The sequence below is a fragment of the Esox lucius genome, chromosome 2 (genome assembly GCF_011004845.1).
Source record: "Esox lucius isolate fEsoLuc1 chromosome 2, fEsoLuc1.pri, whole genome shotgun sequence".
Classification (NCBI taxonomy): Eukaryota; Metazoa; Chordata; class Actinopteri; order Esociformes; family Esocidae; genus Esox; species Esox lucius.
The window spans coordinates 12397105-12423649 of NC_047570.1; the positions used below are offsets into that span (position 1 = coordinate 12397105).

Sequence of the window (26545 nt, forward strand, 5' to 3'; positions counted from 1 at the left end):
AACTGTCTTTGCTGTAGATTATAATCATACAGTAGGTTATTCATGTTAACATGGTGGTTACTGCAGGTCTTTGGTTTCTTTCCAACTCGCAGTTTTGTGATGACTCATGTGTGAAGGAATTTATTTACCCCTAGTTTGTGTGTTTTCTTCAGTGATTTCACCCACGCACTGCCACTGCCTACTGTATGTTAATTCTGTTCTATCCACTGGATCTGACCACACCTGTATGTAGTTTAGACTGTGCTCACAAACTTAGTGTGTATCATTTATATGTAGAATTTGTTTTTATGATGCATATACATTATTTTCTTCATCTCTTGGGTGAAATTAATGATTGTATTTGTTTTTTGTGTGGTACATTATGGCTTCCAACCAGTTTTGAATCTCAGTTGCAGTATGTGTCATTAAATGAAAGCATTAAGTATGGCAGGTTTCCACCTCATTACTACCTGTGGAGTCAATTGCTGCTCTCAGTTCAGCTATTTAGTCATGATGATGACTCCGTAGGCATGTTTCATAATGAACGAGGCCATGGAATCTGTCTGTCCCTGTTGAATAAATCCATTGTATTGAGCCTGTTGAGGACAAATTAATAAACGTTGCCTGAAGAAAAAGAAAACATTTAATAGGACTTCAGTGGTAAGTGATCTGTTATTATATGTATTACATAAAACATTTGAGGCTTGTCTTGAAGGTGGGTCCTGATGCCCCTGCTCACACATAGCACCCATCCTTAAACTAATGTACTGTTACTTGCTTGAAGAACACTGTCCCTGGAGAACCCTTGACCTCTGTCACTTGAAGTTAAGTGGGGGTTTCTCTGGAGAACCCTTGACCTCTGTCACTTGAAGTTAAGTGGGGGTGTCTCTGGAGAACCCTTGACCTCTGTCACTTGAAGTTAAGTGGGGGTGTCTCTGGAGAACCCTTGACCTCTGTCACTTGAAGTTAAGTGGGAGTGTTGCAACCTTGGGAATTGCTTGTGGAGCAGCAGCTGGTTTTAAACAATTTCTACTTTAACTTAATTTGTTCAAATGTATCTGAATTTTATGGAGACAGAGAGCAAAAATGTGTGAGATGTTTGAAATGTTTGCTTTCCTATTGGGTAATGATAATTTACTCTGACACTTTAGGATAAAAATGATTAGCTGGACTTCTCACATTAAAAATAAATCTATATTTGTTTTTTTGCTTTCTGCTCACTGCACTCATTAAAAAAATGATCTGGCTTTGTTGCTGTGTTCTGTCAGTGTTAAGTCCAACTGTCTTTGGTTTGCTTGATGGTAAATCCCATTCATGAAGCCTCTGATGCTAACAGAAGCTTTTGTTCTCTTTCTGATGCCAACATTTACTAACAGGTGCAGATGATTAAAAAACATTTCATGATCTTTGAAGTCATGGCAGGTGCCAACAGTGACATACGGAATCAAGATGTGTCTTAAGGAAATATCTGTAAAATAATTTACATACTACAATTCTAGTCCCAATGAGGACAAGATGGATGGATAAGAGACACTTTAGTACCAAGTATGTGGACAAAACTTAATCAGTTAAAAATGTGGTCTTACTGATCAGATCATGAAACCTGCATTGTAGCACGTGTAAAAGAAGCTTTGAAATCTTAATTCACTCTACTCCAGCCAAGGGGAACTTGTGTCAACTTTGTCAACTGAAACTAGTACTGGTTTCTGGCCACTGAGTAAGTGTATGCACAGCATTCTTGGATTCAGCAAGCCAATGTTAAAGAATGACAAGCTTTAGAGGGAACTTTTTGTTTGGATTCCATCCTACACCACACAAAAGGTACCAAAAGATAAAAAAATAGTGAATGCATAAAAAAGGTTCTGCTTACGACTACTGAAGCAGGGGACAGTTGTCAATCGTAGTGTTGTATTGTATTTTCCAGTAGTTTGCCTTTGGTGTGGTAGATGGTTACTTTTGCTTATAATGTTCCTGTTTGTCTCCCCAGGAGTATCTCTAAGCACAGCACATGGGCTACAGGAGGACAAAATTCTAGTGGTTCTTGGAGGTGAGAAGGCCTTGGGCCTCTGGGCTAGTATGACTGCCCTCCTGGCCAACTGGAGCGTTCCATGGGGCTCAGGAGGGATGGTGAGCATCTCGGAGAGCCAGTCCAACTTGACCGTAGCAGCCCAGGTTGGGCCAAGGTCAGGCCAGTCTCTGGCCCCCCTCTGCACCTTCTGCTGCTGTGGCCTCATCAACCGTACCCTGGCTGTGGTGTTCATGGTCAGTCTGGCCTTTGCCATAGTGGTGGGCAACGTGGTCACGCTCACTGTCTTCATGCAGACGAGACATGTCCGCACACCACAGGGATATCTCAAAGGTAAGCCCAACAAACACACCAAGGGTGTTTAAACAGTGCCCCGGGCATAGCCAGCTAAAGAAGGTTATCTTTTATTTCACTGAATTCTGAAAATGTACTTTTTAGCCAGGCTGTTAAAAACAATCAGGGTACTATGGGTATTTTAGTAGGCTAGAACTGTTTCATGACTGTGTAGTTTCTTGTCAGAGAGGTCATCAGACTCTGCGGTTTCAGTTTCAATGATCCGAGAGGCGATTGCTAACGCATTCAAACTGAGGGCCATGATTATGTTGTTTCATAGAAGCCCTCCTCAAAGACCTCTTTTTGCATAAACCCAAAGGATCCACTTTCTCCCCATGATGTAACAGGCCACTCAAAAATGGGGTGTTTAAATAGAACGGCACCACTGATGCGGACTGATGCAGACTGATGCAGACTGAGCTCAGTCACTCCAAATGCACCGTCAATTTAGACAGGAGACAAAGGGGACAGAAGACACCTGAAAGCTGCTCAGTTTGGTTTAGCTGGCATTGGTGCGATGTTTTCTGCTTCTAGAGTAGCATGTTTTTATATGCATGATTTGCTAAAGACAGTCTGTGTTTGTTGTTTGGCAGAAAACTAAATCATTATGCAAGGCTTAATACATTTTCAATCCTGTTTGGTCAGAATCACAGATTTTTGTTCTGTTTTGCTTCAAACAATGGGAAACAATTATATATTTCCGAATTAAATTGTACTGTAAAAGCATGTTTTACAACAATGATTTAAACAGCATGTGGTTGAGCGTGAACTGTGAATGTAATTTTGTCTGACATTTCTCCCTTGATAGTCTCCCTGGCTATAGCGGACATGATGGTTGGCGTGCTAGTAGTTCCATTCTCCGTCTACACTGAAATTTCTCTGATGGTGACCAGTCCTCCTCCAGTCTGGTACCAAGGCGGCCCGGCCCCCCCCACAGGGGGTCTAGCGGGCCCCTGGCAGCCCTGCATGCTGATTGGTCCAGTGTTCGCCGGCTGTACGTTTGTCTCCATCAGTACTATTTTCCTGATGACGGTGGAGCGCTGCGTGGCCATCTTACGGCCCCTTCATAAGGACCATCTGGTGACGCGGAGACGCACCATGTTTCTCATCCTTTTCTCCTGGTTAGTCAGCTTCTTCCTGGCCCTCGCCCCCATAACCCTCAGTAGCAGCTTTTCTCTGGAGTACAACGAGTGCAGTCGGATGTGTAACTATGTCCCCCTGTTGGACGGAGTTATGCTGCCATGTGACGCCAACATCCTCCTGCTGTTCCCGGCCTTTGACTTCACGCTGCTGGGCAGTACCCTGGTCGTCAACGTCCTGTCATTCACCAGAATCCGCCGTTACACCCGCAAACGGAAGCTCATGTCGGAGGGGGGTCAGGGGATCGAGGGAGGCGGCTGTCAACAGCGACCCTCGTTCTCGGACATCAAGGCCGCAAAGACGATCGGCATTCTGACGTTTGCCTTCACGGCTTCCTTCACCCCCATCGCGGTGTTTGTCCTGGGCAACGTAGTGGGCTACACCTGGTGCAACTTTTCCTTTGTCGCTTTCTGGATCTTGACTGGGAATAGCTGCTGTAATGTGATTATATACAGTGTAAGGGACAGGCGCTTCAGGAAAGGAGTGACTCTGCTTTTTCAGAAGACTCCCTCACACCCCCACGGAGAGAAAAGCTAATCAACATGCTCCGCCCCCACCCACTCACTTTCCGACTTCACCGCCAGCCCCACCTTCCCAACCAGCCCCAACCAGTAGTGCCCATTTCGTTAATTTCTCTGTAGAGGGCTTCAGAGGGTATTTCACTTCAGGTTCTGAAAACTGGTTCCACTCGGGAGATGATTCATTTCAGACAGAATATGTGATTTATTATGTCAAATAAACAATATATATAAATAAACATGACATGACCCCTATGACCCCTTTTAAACAACTTATTATGTACCACCTGGTTTCAAGTAAACCTCTTTCATACATACCAGCGTGTAACTGGTGAGTTGGAGTGGGTGGTGATGGGTGAGGGGTATTGTTAAAAAGCTGAAATTATGACCAGGTTATTTACCCCCCACCAATTTCACACTGAAGAAAAAGCTGGCATTAAAAAGCAGGCATTGTAAATGCTTGGGAATTTTGTTTGAAAGGGATAGATTAGTGACCGGATATTATTATTATTTTGAATCTGTGAGGGATATCTACATAACATGTGCTTTATCACAGATATATGTATGTAAGGAATGGTTTCATTTGCGTTGTGATACAAACATGTTCATTTTATTTTTGCAATAATACATGAATTAATCTGAATTAATTTGAAGAATTCTGCATGCAATCAACAGGGGAACCATTTTGATGTTGTGGCTAGTATTTGATCCCATGGATCATGGATGTCAGTGTACACAAGAAACGTAATGAATGGTACAATAAGAAAAAAAATGATATGAACTGAAACGGCAATGGGAATATTGATAAATACGCTGAAATAGACAGAGATTCGGATGCCTTATCATATTAGTGGGAATGACCCACAAAGACCAAATCATCAGTTCAAGTGCTTTTGCTTAGCAGCTGTAAAGTTGATCAGTATTAAAGGGGCTACATTCATCTCTGAGCATTCAATGGACATTATATGCTACGTGAAAAGGATTGTTATTCAGGGAAAACATGCTGGACATATTTATAGCACATACGTTTTTTGATTGAATAAAAGCTCAGTTAAAACAATAATCCTATCTCTGATATGTTTTCTTTTTTATGGTTAATTCTGAATAATACGCTCCTGTGAACTCATACATTTTTTCAGTATATTGATGTCAAAATAAAACGAGCTAGCGATACAACTTTTGTTGCATAAACATTATCCCCCAAAAATCTGGATAACTAGTGACCTGTACTAAAAGCTGTTGGTAAATGTTGCAGACAGTGCAAAATATCCAATGTCACTGAAATGAAATATAATTTGGTTGATGTATTATGTGACTTTAGGTGTGTCGTGGAAACATTGTAAATAACTCAATCAGCACTGTATTATTCATCAGATGATGACCTCAGATTTTGTAATAAATGCATAGAAACACTTAATTTGTGAGTTTAATGTGTTCAGACATAACATAATTTCTTTCAGGCTTCTGATCTACAATTCACAGCCTCAGCAGTTATCCAAGCTACACATTATGCAGGTAGGAGCCAATTCAAACCCGTTATGTGCATGTAAATGGAACATAATTCCCTTTCTATTTTTTCTCTACATTTGGACCAGGAGAATCCAGTTCCAGAAAGGCGTTTGGGGAATCAACAATTGGAGGTGTTTTTATCGACATAAGCTTTTTTAAGCACTGTGATTTACACCTTTCTAAATGGCTTTTCATTCAAGGTAGGTAAATGACTAATCTGTTACCATAATGGAATGCACATTTTAAATAACAATTGTTTTATATATATTTTACCTTTTGATCACTGGAGATCAATGTGAAACCCGTCATATAGCAACTAGTGATAGCATATCAACAAATAAACTTTTCCACAGTGATGTTTAGGAAATGATGGCACACTTCAAACATTTAGTTCAGATCATAACATATCTCATGGAAATGGGTGATTTAATGCACTAGATGAACTAGATGACAAAAACAGTTGTATACACAGCATTAGTTCAAATCACAAATTAGGGGACATTTTAGCATTAACACCATAAAGGTCTAGTACAAACCTAGAAAAGTTCAACACAACTCCACATATTCAATACATTACAAGATTATTTAACCTTCAGGTAACTATGTCCAACACTTTAATACTGTAACAATTATGAAAACCTTTAACTAAGGTGAATTAACCAAGGTCCTTCATCCTCTAACAGTTTGTACTGTAATATCAGAAAATGTCCATAATACATCCAGAATAGATGTCTATAATGCAGCCAGAAAAAAATTCCATAATACATCCAGAATAGATGTCTATAATGCAGCTAGAATAAATGTCCATAATACATCCAGAATAAATGTATATAATATATCCAGAATAAATATCCATAATATATCCAGAATAAATGTTCATAATATATCCAGAATAAATGTCCATAATACATCCAGAATAAATGTCCATAATACATCCAGAATAAATGTCCATAATACATCCAGAATAAATGTCCATAATGCAGCAGTAAAAGTGGAATGATCCCTCTCCGGGCATCATTCAGATTCTCTCCTCAAGTCAATTGATGAACAATGACAGTCGGGCAAACGAAGTCCCTCGCCCATTTCTATCTTTGCTAAAGTTCTAAGCAGTTCCCTACATTTCAGCAGGGTCAGCACTGGCAAAGTGGAAAGCCCCAGTGACACAGAGGAGAGTAGCTGAGTGATCTGTCATGACATATGATTGTTCCGGGTCCAAAAGATAATTCTTACAGATGTCATTCGGAGATAACGAGTTGGTCAAAGACAGCATGCTGTGTTTTGGAATGAAAAGTCAGAGGGGATGAAGCCAGTGGTCAGAAATAAATGAAGGAAAGCAAGGAAGGAGAGGTCTGCAGAGATGGTCAAGGCAAGGGTGTAGGGAATAGGTTGAGTGGGTAGGTCAAGTGGTGACTGTACATTACTAGTAACAGGAGTGAGTGGTGAAAGTGGTAGACAAAATCATCCCCATAGAGGGAAGAAGAGGAGAAAAGAGCTAGAGGATTATGGAGAGAATATAAAGTAGAAAATAATTGAACAAACTTTAGAATTTAGATTGATAGAAGCGGATTTAGCAGCAGATACAGATGAAGAGCATGTGCAGAGTAGGGAGTGAAGGAAGCACAAGTAGCCACCAGTCATCCCCATGGGCACAGAGAGGCAATGGAAACGGAGTGGGGGAAGCTGGGGTGATGTAAGAGCAGAGGCTCGCCTGGCAGAGATGTTGTCAAGTATGTTTGCCCTGCAGTGCTGGCATGACATAAATGTGACATATAGCTGGTCAGCTGACACAAGCCTCAGGACTGTCAAGGGAACAGTTGTAAGATGAAAATATGCTGTGGTGTGTAGTTTATTTCCCAATCTCACAGTGGACCTATAATTTGAGCTGTATCATATAGCATATACAATATGTACTGTATGTACTCAGCTGTTTGATGCCGTGTGCATCAGAATGACAGCACTGTTCGCTTTCCACTCTGACCATCATCAGCCCATCTCTGGATCATCTAATTATTTGTTGGGAGGCCTGCCTATTTATTTTGGAAAGCTGTACATCTCATTCATACGCTGCCACCCAACCAGCTTTAAAGCATTTCCTCCCTCTCCTGTGGTTCTTCTTCCTTATTGCCAATCACAAATGGGAAACACTGTATTCGATTTCTATTTCCATAAAGTAAACCTATTATGTGTCTGGTAACAAGGTGTGGGAACTTGAGCACCATATTGTGCATGATAAACTAACTAGGCAAGAAAGCCTCCTCTGAAGCCTCCACAGTTCTGAACATTGATGACACCATGACAGTGGCTCAAATTGAAGCTCTTACTCTCACATCTGCTGTGCATAGCCAACAAATCGATGCACTCGTAAGGACGGCTGAAAGCGCTTCAGATCGAGTTGATGCATTAGAGAAATAGATCTGTCCAAATTAAACAACAGGGTACAAATGGCTAAAGCAATGAATCTGAAAGGCTGTTGCAAACGTAGTAGGTTTACTTGAATTGCTTGAGACGGCTGACGCCCCACAACTTTACTGTCCAGTCTTCAAGTCCCGTCGCAAAAACCACCAAGTGCTATGATTAAACTTGAGGACCGCCACAGGCCCAAAGTTATCTCTGCTACAGAGGATAAGTTCATTAGAGTTACCAGCTTCAGAAAACAGCCCTTAAGCTTCACAGAGTTCAACAGACACATTTCACTGTTCAGAGACATTGTGAATCACACTTTGCTGTAGAATCAACGAATTGCTGTACAGACACCACTACTGAAGGAATTGAACGAGAAGAGACTTGTGCCCAGGATGTATGGGAATTCCTTCAGAACTGTTGGAAAAGCATTCCAGGTGGCTGTATCATGAAGCTGGTTGAATGCCAGGAGTATGCAAAGCTGTCATCAAGACGAAGGGGTGTATTTCGATTTGGTTACTATGATTCTATATGTGTTACTTAAAGGTTTTGAGGTCTTCGCTATTATTTATACAATGTGGATAATAGTAAGAATAAAGAAATATCTTTGAATGAGGATGTGTGTCCAAACTTTGGACTAATACTGATATTTACACACACACACGCACCCCAAATTGGTTCCATGCCCATATATTGTAAAGCATCACAAGGATGCGTGCTCTCAACTCTTCTGGTCACATCAATGACAGTTCGGTAGCTAAAACAAGGAATCGTCAAACTGCTCATGTTTACAGATGACATCACTCCGGTTGGTTTCATCACTGACGGCGATGAGTGCATCTACTATGTGTAGAGGTCGACCAGCTGGTGGCCTGACACACTCAAAATAACCAGAAATGTAACCAGGACAAATGTGTGGAGAGGGAGATTAAGGGATCAGCTGTTAGTTTGACTGAATCCTTCAAAGTCCTAGGGACCATCATCTTCCGCAACCTCTGATTGGAGGACAATATCACTACCATCACCGAGGCACACTTGCAGCTGAAACTTGATCTCCCAGTCAATCCTCGGATTCTGACCTTCCATGACCATTAAACTGCAACACACTGTACAGACTGCAGAACGGGTCATCAGCTAAACAGTCAGGGTTTTATTCAGCCAGTGGGTTTTGTTGTCACAGATTGGAGCTCTAACAGGTTGTTCTACATACAAGTGGATAGTATCGGTGTGCCATTGTGGGGTTTTAACATCAATTCAACATCTGACTTTTTCTGGATTCTGTTTCTTGTTTGGCGTTGTACTGTTTTGTTTTTGTTTGTCTTGGTTCTTTTATCACAAGCCCTCTGTTCTCGCCACGCCTGTGTCCTGACTCCTGCCCACAACATCACCACATTGCACTCTTGCTGAGATCACTTCGTAGTTCCATTCCCTGTTTCACTGGATTCAAACAGCTGGCATTTCATTTCACCTGAGAATAAATAAGCTTATGGATTTTGTTGAGTATAAATACATCTTATCGTAGCAGTATGGTTTCTTGGTTCCTGGTTTCCATATCTGTCTGCAGATACCTTACTGCTCATTGGTGTATGATCGCAGTCTGGTTTACAACAGGGCAGGTGTGTTTTTTTGACCTGAGACCTGTGCTACACTTACACAGACTCCTCTACTCTAATATGAACACAGCCTGGAGCACAGAAGTAGGTTTTAAACATTGCCACCAGCAGGGGGATTGTCTAGGGCATGTTGACAGCTTTATCATCTTTATGTGACGTCTGTTGTGTTTTTTTGGTACTGTCTTTTTATGGAACTAATGAATTATTAATTGTTTCTCTAAGCTCTTAAGGGGAAATATGTGTCATAAGGAATGACCATTTGTGGCCCAAGTCTGTTTTTAGCTCTGGCATGAGTACAGAAACTGAAAACTGCTTATGGGGATTGAGGGAACTCTCTCAAACAGCACCAAATGGGTCTCTTTGGGGATTAGAAAGAGTTTTGGATATTCTTTCAAGTTCAGTTACAAAATACAGGGAGTTAGAAACTGTCATTTCTGCATTAATGTATGTTTAACCAGCAACGTCTTTAAGCATCTTTTGTTTGGATTTTGGCCTGAATTTGTTGGGACAACCTGTCCTACGTAGATTGCCAGTGGCCTGGGATTTTTTCCATTTGTAGATCTGTCAGTCAAAGTAATGATGTACTTCCAGTTGCTTGGAAATGGCTTTGTAATCCCTCCCATATTCATGAGCATCAATAATCTTTCTTCTGAGGGTCTCAGATGGGACTTTTGTCCTCAGCATGAAGTGTTACCACAAACTAATTTGGTTAAGAGTACCCATAATATTATAGCCTACCCTGTGAGACCCAGAAAATGAAATATAATCACTAGACTATACATAGTATTTCTGTCTACCATGTTCTCTCCTGTTACTTTCACGCTCCCCTGAGCTGATAGGAGTTGAAGTCCCATATGGTTTTCTGCATGGCTCTGTAGTGTACAGTCTGTTTTCTTGGGTTATCTGGAGCAGTGGGATTATATAACACCCAAATATCTGCAAGACCATTCTAAATATAGGGATCAAATCCAAATGTTAAGCCTTTTCTCTTTGGAGAAAGTCTAGTCTGCTTCTCACCGTCTACCCTCTCTCCTCTTGGAAAGGACAAAAACACACGTTGAAAAGTAGTATGTACCATGGTGAGACAAAAGTGCTCAGACCAACACCAAGCATTCAAACACATTCACGTTGTCAGAGGAGATGGGTTTAATGTTGATGATGGACTGTTGTGTTTTCTGGCATGTCAAATAAACCAGTGTTGTTTTTGGAGTCCAGAGGAAGGTAGAACTGGGCTACTCTTGACATGTTTGCATGGAGCAGACTATTTCTGACAAGCTTGTTTAAAGGCCCCTTGTATCATGCTTAGCTTGGGTTCCAAATTCAAGTAGAAAGCAGTGTTACTTTGCTGTCACAGCCACACCACTTCTGAAATCTGAATCTAAGCCATGGTTGAGTGGTAACAGCTGAACAGCCATACACAAAATAATAGGGTTCAATATCAGTTAAAAGCAGGATATTGGGTTAAACAGGGAAGTGTGGATGGCACAGTCCTCACTGCTAACCCAAGGAAGAATTGCAATCACGGATAAGATAGTGGGCAGTATCTACCACTTCAATCAAACTGTATTCCAAAATTCAGTCTTGTATCTAAATAATCTATCCTGCTGTGAACTGCTTGACCACGCCATAAGTTCCATGTATCATGTATTGAATGAGGCTCATTCACAATCCTGTATACATTTCAACTCTGCAATTATTATTTCTGCATTCTACCATAGATATTGCAGTACGTACATACTGCACATTTGTACCGAATTGAAAGATATTGTGATATTGTGACTGAAATATACTTTTGATTATGGTACAGCACAATTTCCATGTATCTAGTTGAAATGTTCATCGTATTGCTCTTAGCTAGGGCACAGAGGGTGGCAACAGGCGGCCTACAGGTCAAATGCTGTTTTGTTTATCTTAAAAGAGGAAGGCTGTCCCCTCTTATCTTCTCCCTATGGTAATAACCCACCATTACCTCTGACCCTGCCTCAGGTTGTGTCACCATGTCAGCCTGACTTATTCCTACATATGGGACAGCAGCAGCAGCAATTCTAGGTGAAAGAGTACACCCAGGTCTACCACACATCATGGGGTCTTTCTCATTAGGAATCGAAAGCAACGTCTTATCCCTACTGGATCTACATTCGTATTGTACGAAACCTATTCAGGGCATCTAAGAATGTCAATATACGGGGATGGCAGGGTAGGAGCGGGGGATGAACCCCCCAACGTTAGAAACAGGAGAGATTAGATCAAGTGGAATCATCTAAGGTAAATCTGCAGCTGTGTATTTTATTATGATCTATTCATATATTATGTATATTCATTATAGGCTTTAGGAGCTACATGCCTTTTACACTGATGCAACAGCTAAGTTAAATGACGTGTCCCCTGCCAGGACAGCACTGATAACTACAGAACACGGGAAGGGATTTGAGACCATTCATCCATACAGACACAAACCTTCAGAGTCCTTGGTCCTCACTTGTGGACATGAATGCAATTCAACGTCTGCCTATAGATGCACTACAGATTGTTATAGTCAGCAACCGTTATTCAAACTCTTACCCTAAACCTAATTCTAAACATAAGCTTAGCATGCAGTTGTTTATTAACCAATAAAGGTTTATTTAAAGTTTGTTGCTAGTAATACGATCTATAGAACATCTACAGATGGAAATTGGGACACTCAAAATAAAGTGTAACGGACATTACAAATTGGATTTCCAATGCGCATCACTGTCTATATGGATTTCCAATGCGCATCACTGTCTATATGGATTTCCAATGCGCATCACTGTCTAAATGGATTTTCAATGCGCATCATTGTCTAAAAATGGGCTGGACTCAGAAAGAAGAGACCAGAGGATAGAGGAATCATTACAAAATTAGACCAACCATTTGAATATTATGCCTACACAGGCCAGCAGCAAGTAGTGTACATATGGGACTATGTGACGCAGTCTACTCCGCTCAGGGGAAAGTCAGTTGATTGAGCCCTTTTCCTTTTTTTACATGTTATTTTGCATGGTCCAGGAAAAAAAGAGAGCAGCTGGTTCGGTAAACATGTTTTGTTTACATATTTGCATGCAGAGCTAAGAACCTTGTGTATTGGAATTCACATTGGTCGACTCATCCTAGTGTATTTTCTTTGAACGAACGACTCCAAATTCATGCAAGCTACATTTCTAGAGGCATCCAGGTAGTTTTTGGGGTCAGCTGTCAAAGCCAGTCTTCACACAGCTGCTGCCTCACAAGGAGCTGAGTCACACCACTTGAGAGCAGAAGGTACTATGAACCCTATGTGGCCTACTGACAGCAGACAACACAACACCTGATAACTGTTTAGATTTTTCACTTCAAAGTCAGAACATTTCCTTCTTTTCACTTAATTTTGTTGCAGCGTTATCCTGTTTATTATGTACTTTCTCACCTATGATAACTTGTAACTTCATACACTGATACATTTATTTTTTTAACAAAGTGAAGCTAACATGAACAGGTAGTCAACATTCTGTCCTAGATTTGGAGCCACTAACATCAGTCTGCTTTCTTTTTGATGTGCACAGCCGCAGCTGACAGAGCAGTCAAGTTACAGTCGTGAAAATATTAGGACACCCTATGAAAACATTTAGACATATGGATATTTAATATCAATTTTAGCAATACTGAGAGATTCAAGTAATATAACTAAACAAGTAAAACTGAAGGAAATACTTTAAAACATCTGTAAAATGTAATAAAAAACAAATTAGGACACCCCCACATTTTGTCCCACTAAAATGGCTGAAATCACACACAGGTGTATCACATCAGGTGCACATGATTAGAACATTGTTACTCAGCATTTTGAAGGAGGCTTGCCGCATTTAAACCTCAGACATTCAGTTCGGTGTGTCTTGACAGTTGACGTGAGAGTGAACACCATGGGGAGATCGAAAAGACCTGTCTGAGGCCTTCAGAAAGAAGATTGTTGCAGCTGATGAGTCTGGTAAGGAATTTAAAAAGATCTCAAGAGTTTGAAATCAGCCATTCCACTGTCCGGAAAATAGTGTGCAAGTGGAGGACATTCAAAACAACTGCCAACATGCCCAGGTCTGGCAGTCCAAGCAAGCTCACCCTGAGAGTAGACCGCAAGATGCTAAAATAAGTCTCCAAAACCCCTAAAATGTCATCATGGGACTTGCAGCAGGCTCTGGCAACCGTTGATATGAAAGTGCATGCCTCTACAATCAGAAAGAGACTACACAAGTTTAATCTTCATGGGAGGTGTGCAAGGAGGAAACCTTTACTCTCCAAGAGAAACACTAAGGCCAGACTGAAGTTTGCCAGAGAGAACGTAGACAAAGAACAGAACTTCTGAAATAATGTTCTTTGGACAGATGAGTATATAATAGAATTACTTGGACACCAGAACAGAGGACATGTTTGGCACACACCAAATACAGCATTCCAGGAAAATAACCTCATACCAATTGTGAAGCATGGAGGTGGAAGTGTCATGGTTTGGGGATGCTTTGCTGCAGCAGGACCTGGCCAGCTCACCATTATAGAATCCATCATGAATTCTACAGTGTATCAGAGGGTGCTTCAGCAACAAGTAAGACCATCTGTAAGAAAATTAAAGCTAAAGCGGAACTGGACCCTGCAACATGACAATGACCCTAAACATACCAGTAAATCCACCAAGGACTGGCTAAAAACTAAGAAATGGAGAGTCCTGAAATGGCCCAGTCAAAGCCCAGATCTTAATCCCATTGAGATGCTGTGGGGTGACCTGAAACGGGGTGTACATGCAAGAAACCCCTCAAACATCACACAGGTTAAAGCATTCTGCATTGATGAGTGGGGCAAACTTTCCTCAGACCGATGTCAGAGACTGGTAGAGAGGTAACACTAGGTATTAGGGGGTAGGGTGTCCTACCTTTTTCCTCAGAATATGCATATATAGGTTTGACTGACTACAATACACAAACACTTCCTGCTTTTACTTGAATCTAGTAAATCAGATGGCTTCTCTGTCCATGGCCATTGAATGATATCTGAATGAAATCTGCACTAAAATTCTGCCTGGAATGACAGTTTGGGAACCTGCCATATTTATAGCTCACACTGGATTTGTTGGTTATTGGAAATGTAACCGTAAGCATAAAGGCTAAATGACATCAAGGCACTTCATGTATTTAGACTCAAGTAGTCTATTTAGTTACAGTAATGTAACTACACTGTGTACTGCTATTTATATGCATCTATTGTATTTGAAATTGTTTACATAGAACTTTCTGAAATGTGATCTGAATTTGCAGTTGTCCATTTATATATTTAACAAAGCCTGGTCAATTACCATTTCACCTTTTGCTAATGTTAAGGTGATCACTGGGGGAATATATCTGGCATTTAAAGAAAGGGCAATAGCATAATTACTGGCCATAAGTCAGCAGGCTTTTATGGTAAATCTCCCAGCAGTATAGCCATACAAGTGAGCTGTATAAGCTCCAGTAGATGATAGCCTAATATTATCCGTTTAAAAGTGGGCGGTCCATTTCAAGAGTTAGTTAAGCAGCCAAAAAGACAGCTCACAGTTTCACATAGAAATCAAAGGAAATATTTTAGCAGTGGCAGATATGTTATTATTAATCTATCGGTCTCAGCTTCCATTGAAAGTACTATACATATTATTTACCATGAATGTAGAACATCGGTGAATTACCACATTATGCTTCATACAAAACATCTTACTCTCCTCCACTCCATAACATACAGTGTACGTGGACTCAGACTTGACTTTTTACTTTGTCAAACAATTTGACGTAGCTGTAAATACAATGTTTTTGTAATTGAAAATTAAATTAACATTTTCCGTTCACAATAAGAAACAAATAAATATTACAACACCATTCCCATTTTGTCAACCCAACCCCCAGGAAAGAAAAATCTTCATTCTACAAGAAAGTGAATTTATTATGTTTTGCAATATACTCAGTATTGCGATTTAGTTTTTGATCACAGAGCAGCCAAGAAGAATAAGTGACCTGAGTCCAAGCCAAAATATCCTAAATCAGACCATTTCAGCAGTCCCTGAACATAGGTTACCATAGTAACAGAGACAACAGCACTTGGGTCTGTGGCAGGATGTCTTCCACAGCCACTAACTCTCTCTATACTGTTAGGAATTGGACAGCTTCATCTGCAGTTTAACTCATACTGATATTAAAAACCATATTGATATTTGAACAGACCTATGTAAATAGCCCCCAAAAAACAAAAAATGATCTTGGACTGAGAATTAATGTTTAAATTCTCCATTCCACTAGGCTGAACGTGGTTCAAATAGTATAGCTTTCAAACTCAACGACACAAATACTTTGAAAACGTTGATGGTGGATTTCTCTTATGCAATAAATCACAATTTGCATTCACTCATACTTGATTGATGAACCCCCAGTCTATAATAAGCTGTTCTAAATCTCCCAGCAGTATAGCCATACCAGTGAGCTGTATAAGCTCCAGTAGGGACAAATAGTCCAAGAGGACTTTTCCTCCTTTTCCTGCCCTGTTGAATACTGTGTAAGGCGTTTTTCTTTTGAGTGGGATGTCAAGGGTGTACTAAATGTTTTGCGTGTTAGTGTCTCATATGTACACTATAGTTAAGATGTGCGAGAAACATGACCCACAGCCTTCAACTGATCCGGTTGAAGACTCAATCCTTGTCCCTGTTGACTCTGCTGTTAAAGTCTTTCATCAACACGCCTATGGTCAGCCCCCACTGCATCGGACACGCTTGCAAATCCTTGTTCACTGTAAAACATGTTGATGATAAGAATACAAAATCAGAAGCATTCTGATCACATTAAACCGCTAGTCATTAAAAAATTATAATGCACACTCACTTCAAAAGCTGTTCTAGTTCCCTTTTGATTTTGGTGACAATTGGTGGACCCTGATAGGTTAAAGCAGTGTACAGCTGGACCAATGACGCTCCAGCACGGATCTTGTCAAGGGCATCTTGCCCACTGGCCACACCCCCAACTCCAACGATTGGCACCTTACCTTCAATGAGGAAGACAAATGTGAATAACAATACTGGGTGAATTATTTTTTTTTTAAGCAGAATTTTTTTCATCTGTGGGTCGAGACATCCAAGCACATTTTTCCTGGAAATTATTCCAATGGTGTCTCTTCGGCATTTGTCAGTCCTCAGCAGCTGTGTCTCGGCCATAGAAGCTGTTTAAAGAGATGGAGACGTGTCTTATATCCCCTGGGACATTTTGTGTTAAATTATTAATCTTTTTCAGTTGAGATTTAAAATCGAGCATCAATAACAGTTCTGAATAAAAAAAAGGATGAAGACCAACATGATGTGGAATTTCTTAACTGAAGAAAGTATATAGGCATTTCATTTTAGTGATTTGATTTTTAGGCATAATGGCAATGAAATAAACCCAAAATGTATGTATAATTGCATGCTTTAGTAGCATGGGTCCCGTGAAACTATTTGTAATTTGGGTTTATAGCTGAAAAGTTTAAGAAACCCTGCAATAATTCTGGTGTCAGTAACTGTCAGAGCCTGTAGAAGTAACGTGATCAGGGTTGTAGCGGTTTCATCTAGCTGAGGACTTCTGCTCCCCCAAGGACAATACATCATTATTTTAACAGATTTGACGTCCCTGCGTCCGGATTATTTCTCCTCAAACACAAAAATGATGACTGAATCAGTATTCATAATTGCTTATAAGCCGGGCAACATGTTCATTATAAAGTACTAATCATGACATATACTTAGAGAACAATACAGAGTCAGATAATATTATCTCGAAGGTTATAGCCTCCTTCACTAATCCCAACCTGTCTCCTCAGCAACATTTCAAGTGGGACAGTTCTCATCTAACTGCATGATGCGATTGGTTCCTTGCTCTTCTAGACTCTGTCTTGCCTCTGAAAGTCCCCAGCATGGGGGATCAGCCTCTAGGATCACATACTCGTCCTTGCAGGACTTATGTTTGGCACTGTGGTGGTACAGCTTTAGGGTCGATGCAGTCACAACCTTTCAATTACCCACAACTGCTGTACCACACTGCTTACAGTAGTGCCTTTGATTCTTCAACTTGTTGCACTTCGGCTGCCAGTTATAGTTTAGCCACCACACACGAAACACACACAAGTTGAAATTGCGATTCCAGGACAAGAACGGTTCTCATTAATGTTTGACCAAATCATAAATATTTTGTTTTTGATGGTTGCGCTGATTCGGCCAGTAAAAATACAATTTCCATCCCCATTTGCTCCCCTCCTTGTATTTCTTACAGATGCTTCCCATTCCATGGTTCAAACCTTCTGCACAACCCAATGGAAATTCCTGCCTGCACAACCCAATGGAAATTCCTGCCTGCACAACCCAATGGAAATTCCTGCCTGCACAACCCAATGGAAATTCCTGGTCCCCAAGAGCATATGGAACTGTCAATCTGCTGTCAACAAGGCAGAGTTCTCAGACTCCAGTCCCTTGACTTTTCGGCCCTGCCGGAGACAGAATACTCCAGAGAATACTTCTACTCCAGCTGCTGTCACTCCACGGAACTGCGTGTTCTCCCATAGTCTGAGAGGATGTGGTCGTCGTGTTGGTGGCACAGAGCGACTCATTTCTCCAAAGTGGAGGTTCTCTCACTTCCCCCTTGCTCACCTGTTTAAAATTCCATGCTGTCACTTGTCCACTAAAGCTCACCACTTCTTTTGTGCGTCACCCACCAGGGGGCCTTGGAGAGTTCCTCACTGGGCTTAGCACCACACTCATAGTACTGGCTGATGTCAACCACCCTACAACGGATTCATTTCTATCCCCCATCCCCCCCCCCACACAGGAATGCATGTCCTGATCCACGTCATACAGAATGCTGTATAAATGCACTGCCATTAATGCAAAACCAGATGGAGCAGGGGAACATAAATAGATCGGAATCACAGTTCTGTGCGTTAGAAGAGAGGCTGACGCAATTTTAACTCAGATATGAGGGGTAGGAGTACTGGGAACGCAATAACATTACAAGGCAAGAGCTAGAACAAGAAAAAAGCTGAATAAAACTAGTTAAATAAAAAGACACAGTGTTTACCCCTAACGATTCTTCAATAATCTTACCAACCTTTTGTCAAGATGTACATCTCTCCCACAAGATCTGTGGAGATTTTTTTGAGGGGCTGACCGCTTAACCCTCCCTCCTCTTTACTCTGGGGGTCCCGTAGGGTTGTCGGCCTGGATACTGTGGTGTTGGATACTATCAGCCCATCCACACCAAGCTAAAACACAAACCATCATTATTTCTTAGTTGACATTAAACAATATGAAACAATCAAATTATTGAGCCAAACAAATCCTTTACTACATTGGTGATAGCCTATTATTATCCGTTTAAAAGTGGGCGGTCCATTTCAAGAGTTAGTTAAGCAGCCAAAAAGACAGCTCACAGTTTCACATAGAAATCAAAGGAAATATTTTAGCAGTGGCAGATATGTTATTATTAATCTATCGGTCTCAGCTTCCATTGAAAGTACTATACATATTATTTACCATGAATGTAGAACATCGGTGAATTACCACATTATGCTTCATACAAAACATCTTACTCTCCTCCACTCCATAACATACAGTGTACGTGGACTCAGACTTGACTTTTTACTTTGTCAAACAATTTGACGTAGCTGTAAATACAATGTTTTTGTAATTGAAAATTAAATTAACATTTTCCGTTCACAATAAGAAACAAATAAATATTACAACACCATTCCCATTTTGTCAACCCAACCCCCAGGAAAGAAAAATCTTCATTCTACAAGAAAGTGAATTTATTATGTTTTGCAATTTACTCAGTATTGCGATTTAGTTTTTGATCACAGAGCAGCCAAGAAGAATAAGTGACCTGAGTCCAAGCCAAAATATCCTAAATCAGACCATTTCAGCAGTCCCTGAACATAGGTTACCATAGTAACAGAGACAACAGCACTTGGGTCTGTGGCAGGATGTCTTCCACAGCCACTAACTCTCTCTATACTGTTAGGAATTGGACAGCTTCATCTGCAGTTTAACTCATACTGATATTAAAAACCATATTGATATTTGAACAGACCTATGTAAATAGCCCCCAAAAAACAAAAAATTATCTTGGACTGAGAATGAATGTTTCAATTCTCCATTCCACTAGGCTGAACGTGGTTCAAATAGTATAGCTTTCAAACTCAACGACACAAATACTTTGAAAACGTTGATGGTGGATTTCTCTTAGGCTATAAATCACAATTTGCATTCACTAATACTTGATTGATGAACCCCCAGCTGTTCTAAAACATACAACTCTAAACTGTGCCCCCCCCCCTTTTTGAGGCCGTTTTATCCATAAGGGGGCTGGAGGCTCGTGGAGCATGCCACAGATGGGACCACGCTGACCTCTATAACTGACCTCTGTGACCACATCGGCAATGTCCTGCTTATCCTGGAGGGTGAGATCAGGTGCGATTTTCACCAGTACAGGTGGCCTGCGTCCCTTCGGCAGGGCATCACGCTCCCTCAGCACCTGCATGGGAGGGGAGGTAAAGACACACAGACAAACAATCAGACACCATAGCAGACGCATCACAAACTCCCAGATCAAAGGAACTGGCACCGGCCATTACCAAAGACCAATCAAGGGAAATACACTTGTGTAAATGAGTTATGGAATTTCTCTCCCAACAGTGCTGCGGCAAACAATATTAAAACACATGTCCCGCTACATAATTTAAGCCAGAACAGAACATAGCAACATACCATACATCTATAAAGGAAAGGTTGAAAGAAGGTGTTCCCGGAATAAACAATCACACACACACACACACTAGAAACACTCAAGGAATTGCTATTTAGAAAATTCAATCTCACTAACTTCCCTAGTTATATAAAGAGGAATAAATCAAATTTCCTCCAGTCTAACCAAGCAAGCCACTGACCTTGTCCAGCAGTTGACACAGCTTCCCTTTCCCCTGCAGGTCCCTGAGGCCTGGGGTGTTAGGACTGCTCACGTTGACCACCAGGTAATCAGCCAGCGGGCCCAGCATCCTCACCCCCTCCAGGAAGTCTTCTGCGGCATCCGGTGAAAGCTTGTTCTTTCCCAGGTTAATGCCCAGGGGTAGGCCAGCTGAAAACACAGACCCAGACAGCAGGATATGTATGTCCCTGGGAGAGGTTACGGAATGTCACATCAGCAGGAGACGCTTTGATACACACGCTCTCTTTTACTGGAAAGAAAATTAAAAAGGCAACTCGAAACTTCATAAGGCCAGGTTTTAAAAATAGAACCGTGAAAATGTTTTAAAAATAGAACCGTGAAAATGTTTTCAACAAAAGCAGACCATTTCAGTGACTTTTTTTCATCTGGTGACAACAGTTTAGGCTAATAACAATGTGGAGAGTTAATTGTAACCATTTACTACCTGCTCCGCCAGAAATTGAGATTCATACCATGACCATCGCACCAAGGTAGGGGAATTTCCACATAGAATTGGTGGCCCATAAGTGTTGTGTAGTTGGTAGCTACCTGTCCACCTGACAGAAATGTAGATGTGGAGGTGCGTCCCGTACCTTGAGTCAGCTCAGCTTGGGTGCCTTCTCTTGCCCTTAGTCTCTCACGTGCGGCTGAAAGACCACAGCTGTTGAATCCATATCTGAAACACAAAGTATTAATAAGGACTTTATGTTCATGTAATACACAAAAATATAACAAGCACTTTATGTTCATGTAATACACAAAAATATAACAAGGACGTTATGTTCATGTAATACACAAAAATATAACAAGGACTTTATATTCATGTAATAACAAAAATATAACAAGCACTTTATGTTCATGTAATACACAAAAATATAACAAGCACTTAATGTTCATGTAATAACAAAACTTAAAAATATCTGTGCCATTAATGCAACATGTATCTTTCTTCCCAGCATTTTAGGATCCATTTATTTATAATGCCATTATTTGGGGTCTATCACTACTTGTCAAGCATGCTTATTTAATTAATGACAATGTGAATTCCGGTTACATGGTTTTTGCTATGCACATTCAGTGAGTTGAGTAAATTGTAAACCACCATATGAAATGAAGCCTTTAATGTCATGCTCTTCTAAGGAACTCACTCATCTTGACTTTCACCTTAAGATAAGCGGTTTTGTTTAGCTTAGGTCTTAATAATGACCCTAAATATGCTGCAATTCCAAATTCTAAACATCAAAATACAATAACTAGTTTTACTAACAGCCCAATATTTGTTTTTGTCTTATTTGAGGTCACATATTTTGTCATGGACAACATTAAAGCTTTTCCCAAAAACAAATAATCAGGCTACATTGAACTTAAGAGATGTCAGAAAGACTATGCACTTTCATAATGCTAAGAACTGGCAAGGGACTGCAATGACAACTAAAGGGATACATACTACAGCCCTGAAGACAGGATTCTTGCCGTGTCTTTCGACACCATGTGACTGAGTAAACAAAGTCCTAATATTCCTGAAAATAGTCTATGCCAAATTAAAACATTTTGATTCTCATCTAATTTATGCAGACTAGTAGTCATTTGATAACTACTGTACATGATACATGAATAACTACTGTACATGATGTAAGAAAAATATATACACTGGCACAACCATTAACCCTACAATACTGTTGTGCTATAGCAGAGAAACCCCTGACATTCTAGTGTTATTGTCATTCTGTGTAGAATTTGCTATTCAAAACACACAAGGAAATCACACAACCCTAAAAAAATGGGATGGTTTTGAAATGTGCTAGAAATCTTAAATGTTCTGACCATGTCAAGCAGGTCTAGTAACTATTTCTGACTGCCTGAACATACTGTAAAAGGACTGAGTTTTGATGTGATCAGCTTTACCTTGAACCGATGACAACTCTGAAAACAAATATGCACCTTCAATTACGCAAAGCACTCCGCTCTAACAACTCATGAATATGTAGGACCCTCGCAAGTAATTTCACAGAACTTTTATGAAACCAACTGGGAGGAGGTGGCAGTGTAACATGCTGATAACATCCGGTTGGCTCTTTAGTTTGTGTGAATAAGCAGTGCTACAACAAAAGAAAAAGGAAAACTGTAGTTCGTAACCAGTTAATGCAATGTGGTGGTGGCAGGCATATTCCCTTTGAACTGAGCAGAGGATGTAAAAGTAACTTGCTGTCTGTTAGATCTCTCTGACAAATTGAAAAGCTTTCAAATACTGTAAAAAGGGATTACAATGAAATGAAGAAACATACAGAGCCCCCATTTCTTTCCTTTTGGTTCTATACTCTATGAAGTTACAGTATAGAGTGTTTGTACCAACTGCTTTCAACATTTAGAAATGACAACACTTATTATGCATAGCCCCCTTACTGCAGGGACAGATTAATATATCCAAATAAAGCACTTCAGTATTTGGTCGCATATACTTGGCTTACAGTACCAAGCCATTTGCAAGTTCTGAGCTCACCAGTGCTTTCCATCTTAAAGATGTTGGAAACTTCTGTTTGTTGGGTTAGCCTATAGTTTTGGATATGTTAATGATTATTTTGGTCCAGGTCTTTAGCTTCATAATGGCTTTCTAGACATTTTAGAACATTGGTTTCATCATGTTGGCAGACCAATAACCGACATCAAATGTATAGGCAAAGCATTAATCAAAATCAGACAATCTGCTTCCCTCTTGACTGTATCAATTCTGATGACTGCACATATGATGTTATATTGTTATATTATTTTAAACCATACCTGTTAATAACTGCCTTGTCAGAGATCAGTCTGAACACACGTGGCTTGGGGTTTCCTTCCTGGGGCTTGGGGGTGATGGTCCCAACCTCAACAAAGCCAAAGCCTAGTCTATATAGCCCGTCAACAGCCTCCGCATCTTTGTCAAAGCCTGCTGCCATCCCTATGGGGTTCCTAAACGTACGACCCATGATGTTCACCTCCTGAAGATGACAAGTAACAACAGGGCAAAATGTGGCTTAAGATCCCCCCCAAAAGTACAGGGTATAATAAGAATATATCCATTCACTTGGCTTTGATGGTGATTCAAATACATTAAAAATATTAAAACAATAAGTATTCAACCTCTTCATTTTATGTCTAAATAGTTAAAAATGTGACTTGCATCAGTTTGGGTCATAAGGATTATGTACTTATACATGGGGTTCAAATTAGCTACAATATTGACTGTATATTGACCTCTGGTTCCTCACATAGTTCCAACCCAACTAGGGAGTATTTCCTAGGCACTGCGCATCAAATCTGTAAAAGCAGTTTGCTGATTTAAAAAGGGCTAAATAAAATTACTTTTATTGATTAAACTCAACATCGCAGTGTTTGAGTTAAATCTGCTCTGGTTTGAAGGGTGTGCAGCTTGATGTAATAATTTATATATTTAAAGGAGTCCTATTGTCAGCCAACTCAAAAGCCGAAGCCACACCAAAGACACTGTTCTTACAAATTAATCTCACCAATCACAAACCATATTAAAATGGGTGTCAGGTTGTATGGGGCAATGATGTTTCAATGGGCTAGAATTGAATGGTTTGTAACCCATTTTATTTTGCAAAATCAATAATTTGCCTATAAGGTGAGACTTCTCTGATGAAAGTAGATTTTAGATGTATGATGATGTGACTGTCTCTTTTAAAGGACAGCAGCCATGCTGACAGCGATCCCCAACTCACAACTCAGTCTCTCCTAATTTTTTTTATTGGTCTATCTATACAGCACAGGAGTGAAACCCAGAGACAACATGGAACCTTTATGAACACCCTTCAAGTAAGAAACATTTACTGAAAAACACATTTCCCTAATGTTTTAACACATGCTCTGCAACATCATTTGAGGTGAATTTTGCTTGTCTTTGGTGGGGGTGGCAAAGAGGGTTTTGAAGCAAAGGGTCATTTTGATGAAATCTATTGCACGAGACAGGAATGGGCAAGAGTGGTGGAATTCAAGCCCTCTTATAAAATTTAACAATAATTAGAGTCGCTGCTAATCGTGATGTCAACAAGCTAGCATAGTGCATCATCCTAAAAGAAACATTGTGCACAAAACGTTAATAAAAAAAAAATAATCTTAATTGAAAAGGTAGTCAAAGCCGGAGGTTTTTTGTTTGTCTTTTTAAATTATTCATGTGTAAACACAGCATCCTACTAATCACTCCATGTGCAAAATTCCATGACTTATTTTTAGCCAAATTCACTCTGGGCTTTAAACAGGGCACCTGGCTCACTTCCGGGAGATAGCCAAGCTCTAAAACATGCCTAGCCAGTCATCCAGGCCAGATTAACCTGAAGTGACACCAAAGAGCCACAGCAACAGCCGAAGGCATAACTTGCAAGGTGTGTAGTTGTAACACAGCTAGACGGAACCCATCTAGGAAATAGGTAATGTACACCCCCTTCCACACTAACCAGTGATGCTGGGTCCCGGTAACTGTTCCGCGGCACCAGACCCAGACTGATGAACCTCACAGCCAAGACGTGGGCAGTCTCTGCCCCCACGAATCTCTGCAGCAGGGGCACGAGCTGGTGGGCATAAAAGCGTTCATCTCCCACAGCGGTGAGGTAGGAGACAAACAACACGCTGCCAGAACCTAGAATCTTCACTGCATCCTTCAGACGCTGCAAAGGACGGCACAATGTTAATTCATTGCTAAACACAGACATCCAACACTTACATTTTATCTATGATGGAGCAAATTTTAGATCTCCATCCCACGCAATTTCAGACACCATTTGCTTGATTAAATACAGGCACGTGATGAGTCTTGCCAGGGATTCATCATTTTCAAAATTAGCGCCTCACACACAGTCCTTTATTACTAACCTTGTTAACAATTCAATGTCACATAACTCTAACATTAACCACAATTACTTAACCGTTATGCCTAAACTTATCCTAGCCCTAATGCCTAACGCTAACCAATAATGTCTAAACGTTTCACCCTAAACGAAACCCCTATGCCGGAAAATCTAGTTTTTCATAGAAGGGATGTATCCAACACGGTCAATAATTAGACGTTTTACTTTAAGCCCACAGTAGAGGCAGAAATGTTGTTACACAAAATTGCAGTTAGACTTACTACAATTACTGAGGTAGACAGACAGAGAGAGTGACTACATGTAACAACTTTAAATAAACATCAGTGCAATCTAAATGTACCAGCATTAATAAGGCTATTAAATGAAAGTTTCTAATTTTCTGATTACCAAATTACTTCACGGAGGTTACATGAACAAGCCCGCCTACTAAGTTGAGCATAGTTAACTCACTTCTTTCAACAACACTGCGTCTTAATGTAGAGCATGCTACCTCTAGTGGCTACAGTCTGGTTTGTCTGACATACAAGTTAATATATTGTTATTATAGAAACAAATAGTAAAACACCACTGTCTGTTTCAACGATGACGTTACCTTCATTTGTCCCGGCATGGATGTCTTGTTATAACACAAACGTCTCTCGCCATGTGGAGTCTGACTTCCTGTATGTAGTCTCGCGAATCGCGATATTTCAATGGCAGTTTCTACATGTTAGCTGCATTGTGTCTGACATCGACTTATGTGCGAATAAGAAATCGTCAAAAGATTAAAGCATAGCATAAATGAAAACCAAAATATATTATAATCCTGTTTAATTTAAATTGTAGTCCCATCGTGTTAGGAATTGGGCTCTGGTCAGTATAGAATGGACAATGAATATATAACCCTGCTGCCCTCTGAAAATCTGTGGACTGAGCTTGAACTCATCTGCCAATAAGAGTGGAATATAATGGCAAAATGCAAAATCCAACTGTGCATGACCGAGACCTATCCAAACATATTTAATGCAGTAATCCAAGCAAAAGGTGCTTCCATAAATTATTAGTTGAGGACTATGCAATCTTATGCAACAAAGAAATTATCCATTAGTTTTTTACATCAATATTGTTGGTTACCAGATCATATTATTAATGTTAAAAATCGGTCTGATATGATTTG

At 40.4% G+C, this 26545-nt stretch overlaps 2 protein-coding genes across 2 annotated transcripts in view; one reads left to right on the forward strand and one right to left on the reverse strand.

The window, feature by feature from the left end:
- Positions 1 to 5092, forward strand: part of LOC105030776 (adenosine receptor A3-like) — a 37182-nt gene extending 32090 nt beyond the window's left edge. Inside the window, exons 2-3 of the mRNA XM_010904858.3 lie at positions 1967 to 2338; positions 3147 to 5092. Of these exons, the coding sequence (XP_010903160.1) occupies positions 2056 to 2338; positions 3147 to 4015 (1152 nt within the window). The 5' untranslated portion in view covers positions 1967 to 2055 and the 3' untranslated portion in view covers positions 4016 to 5092. The remainder of the gene's footprint in view (positions 1 to 1966; positions 2339 to 3146) is intronic.
- Positions 5093 to 16028: 10936 nt separating this feature from the next.
- Positions 16029 to 26082, reverse strand: dhodh (dihydroorotate dehydrogenase). Its single transcript, XM_010904844.4, has 9 exons — positions 25982 to 26082; positions 24979 to 25188; positions 23303 to 23502; positions 21118 to 21200; positions 20487 to 20674; positions 19961 to 20074; positions 18650 to 18803; positions 16403 to 16562; positions 16029 to 16310 (listed from the first exon to the last, which is right to left on the reverse strand). The coding sequence occupies exons 1-9, from the start codon at positions 25997 to 25999 to the stop codon at positions 16241 to 16243; spliced, it is 1197 nt and encodes a 398-aa protein (XP_010903146.2). The 5' UTR covers positions 26000 to 26082; the 3' UTR covers positions 16029 to 16240.
- Between the last annotated feature and the right edge of the window lie 463 nt (positions 26083 to 26545).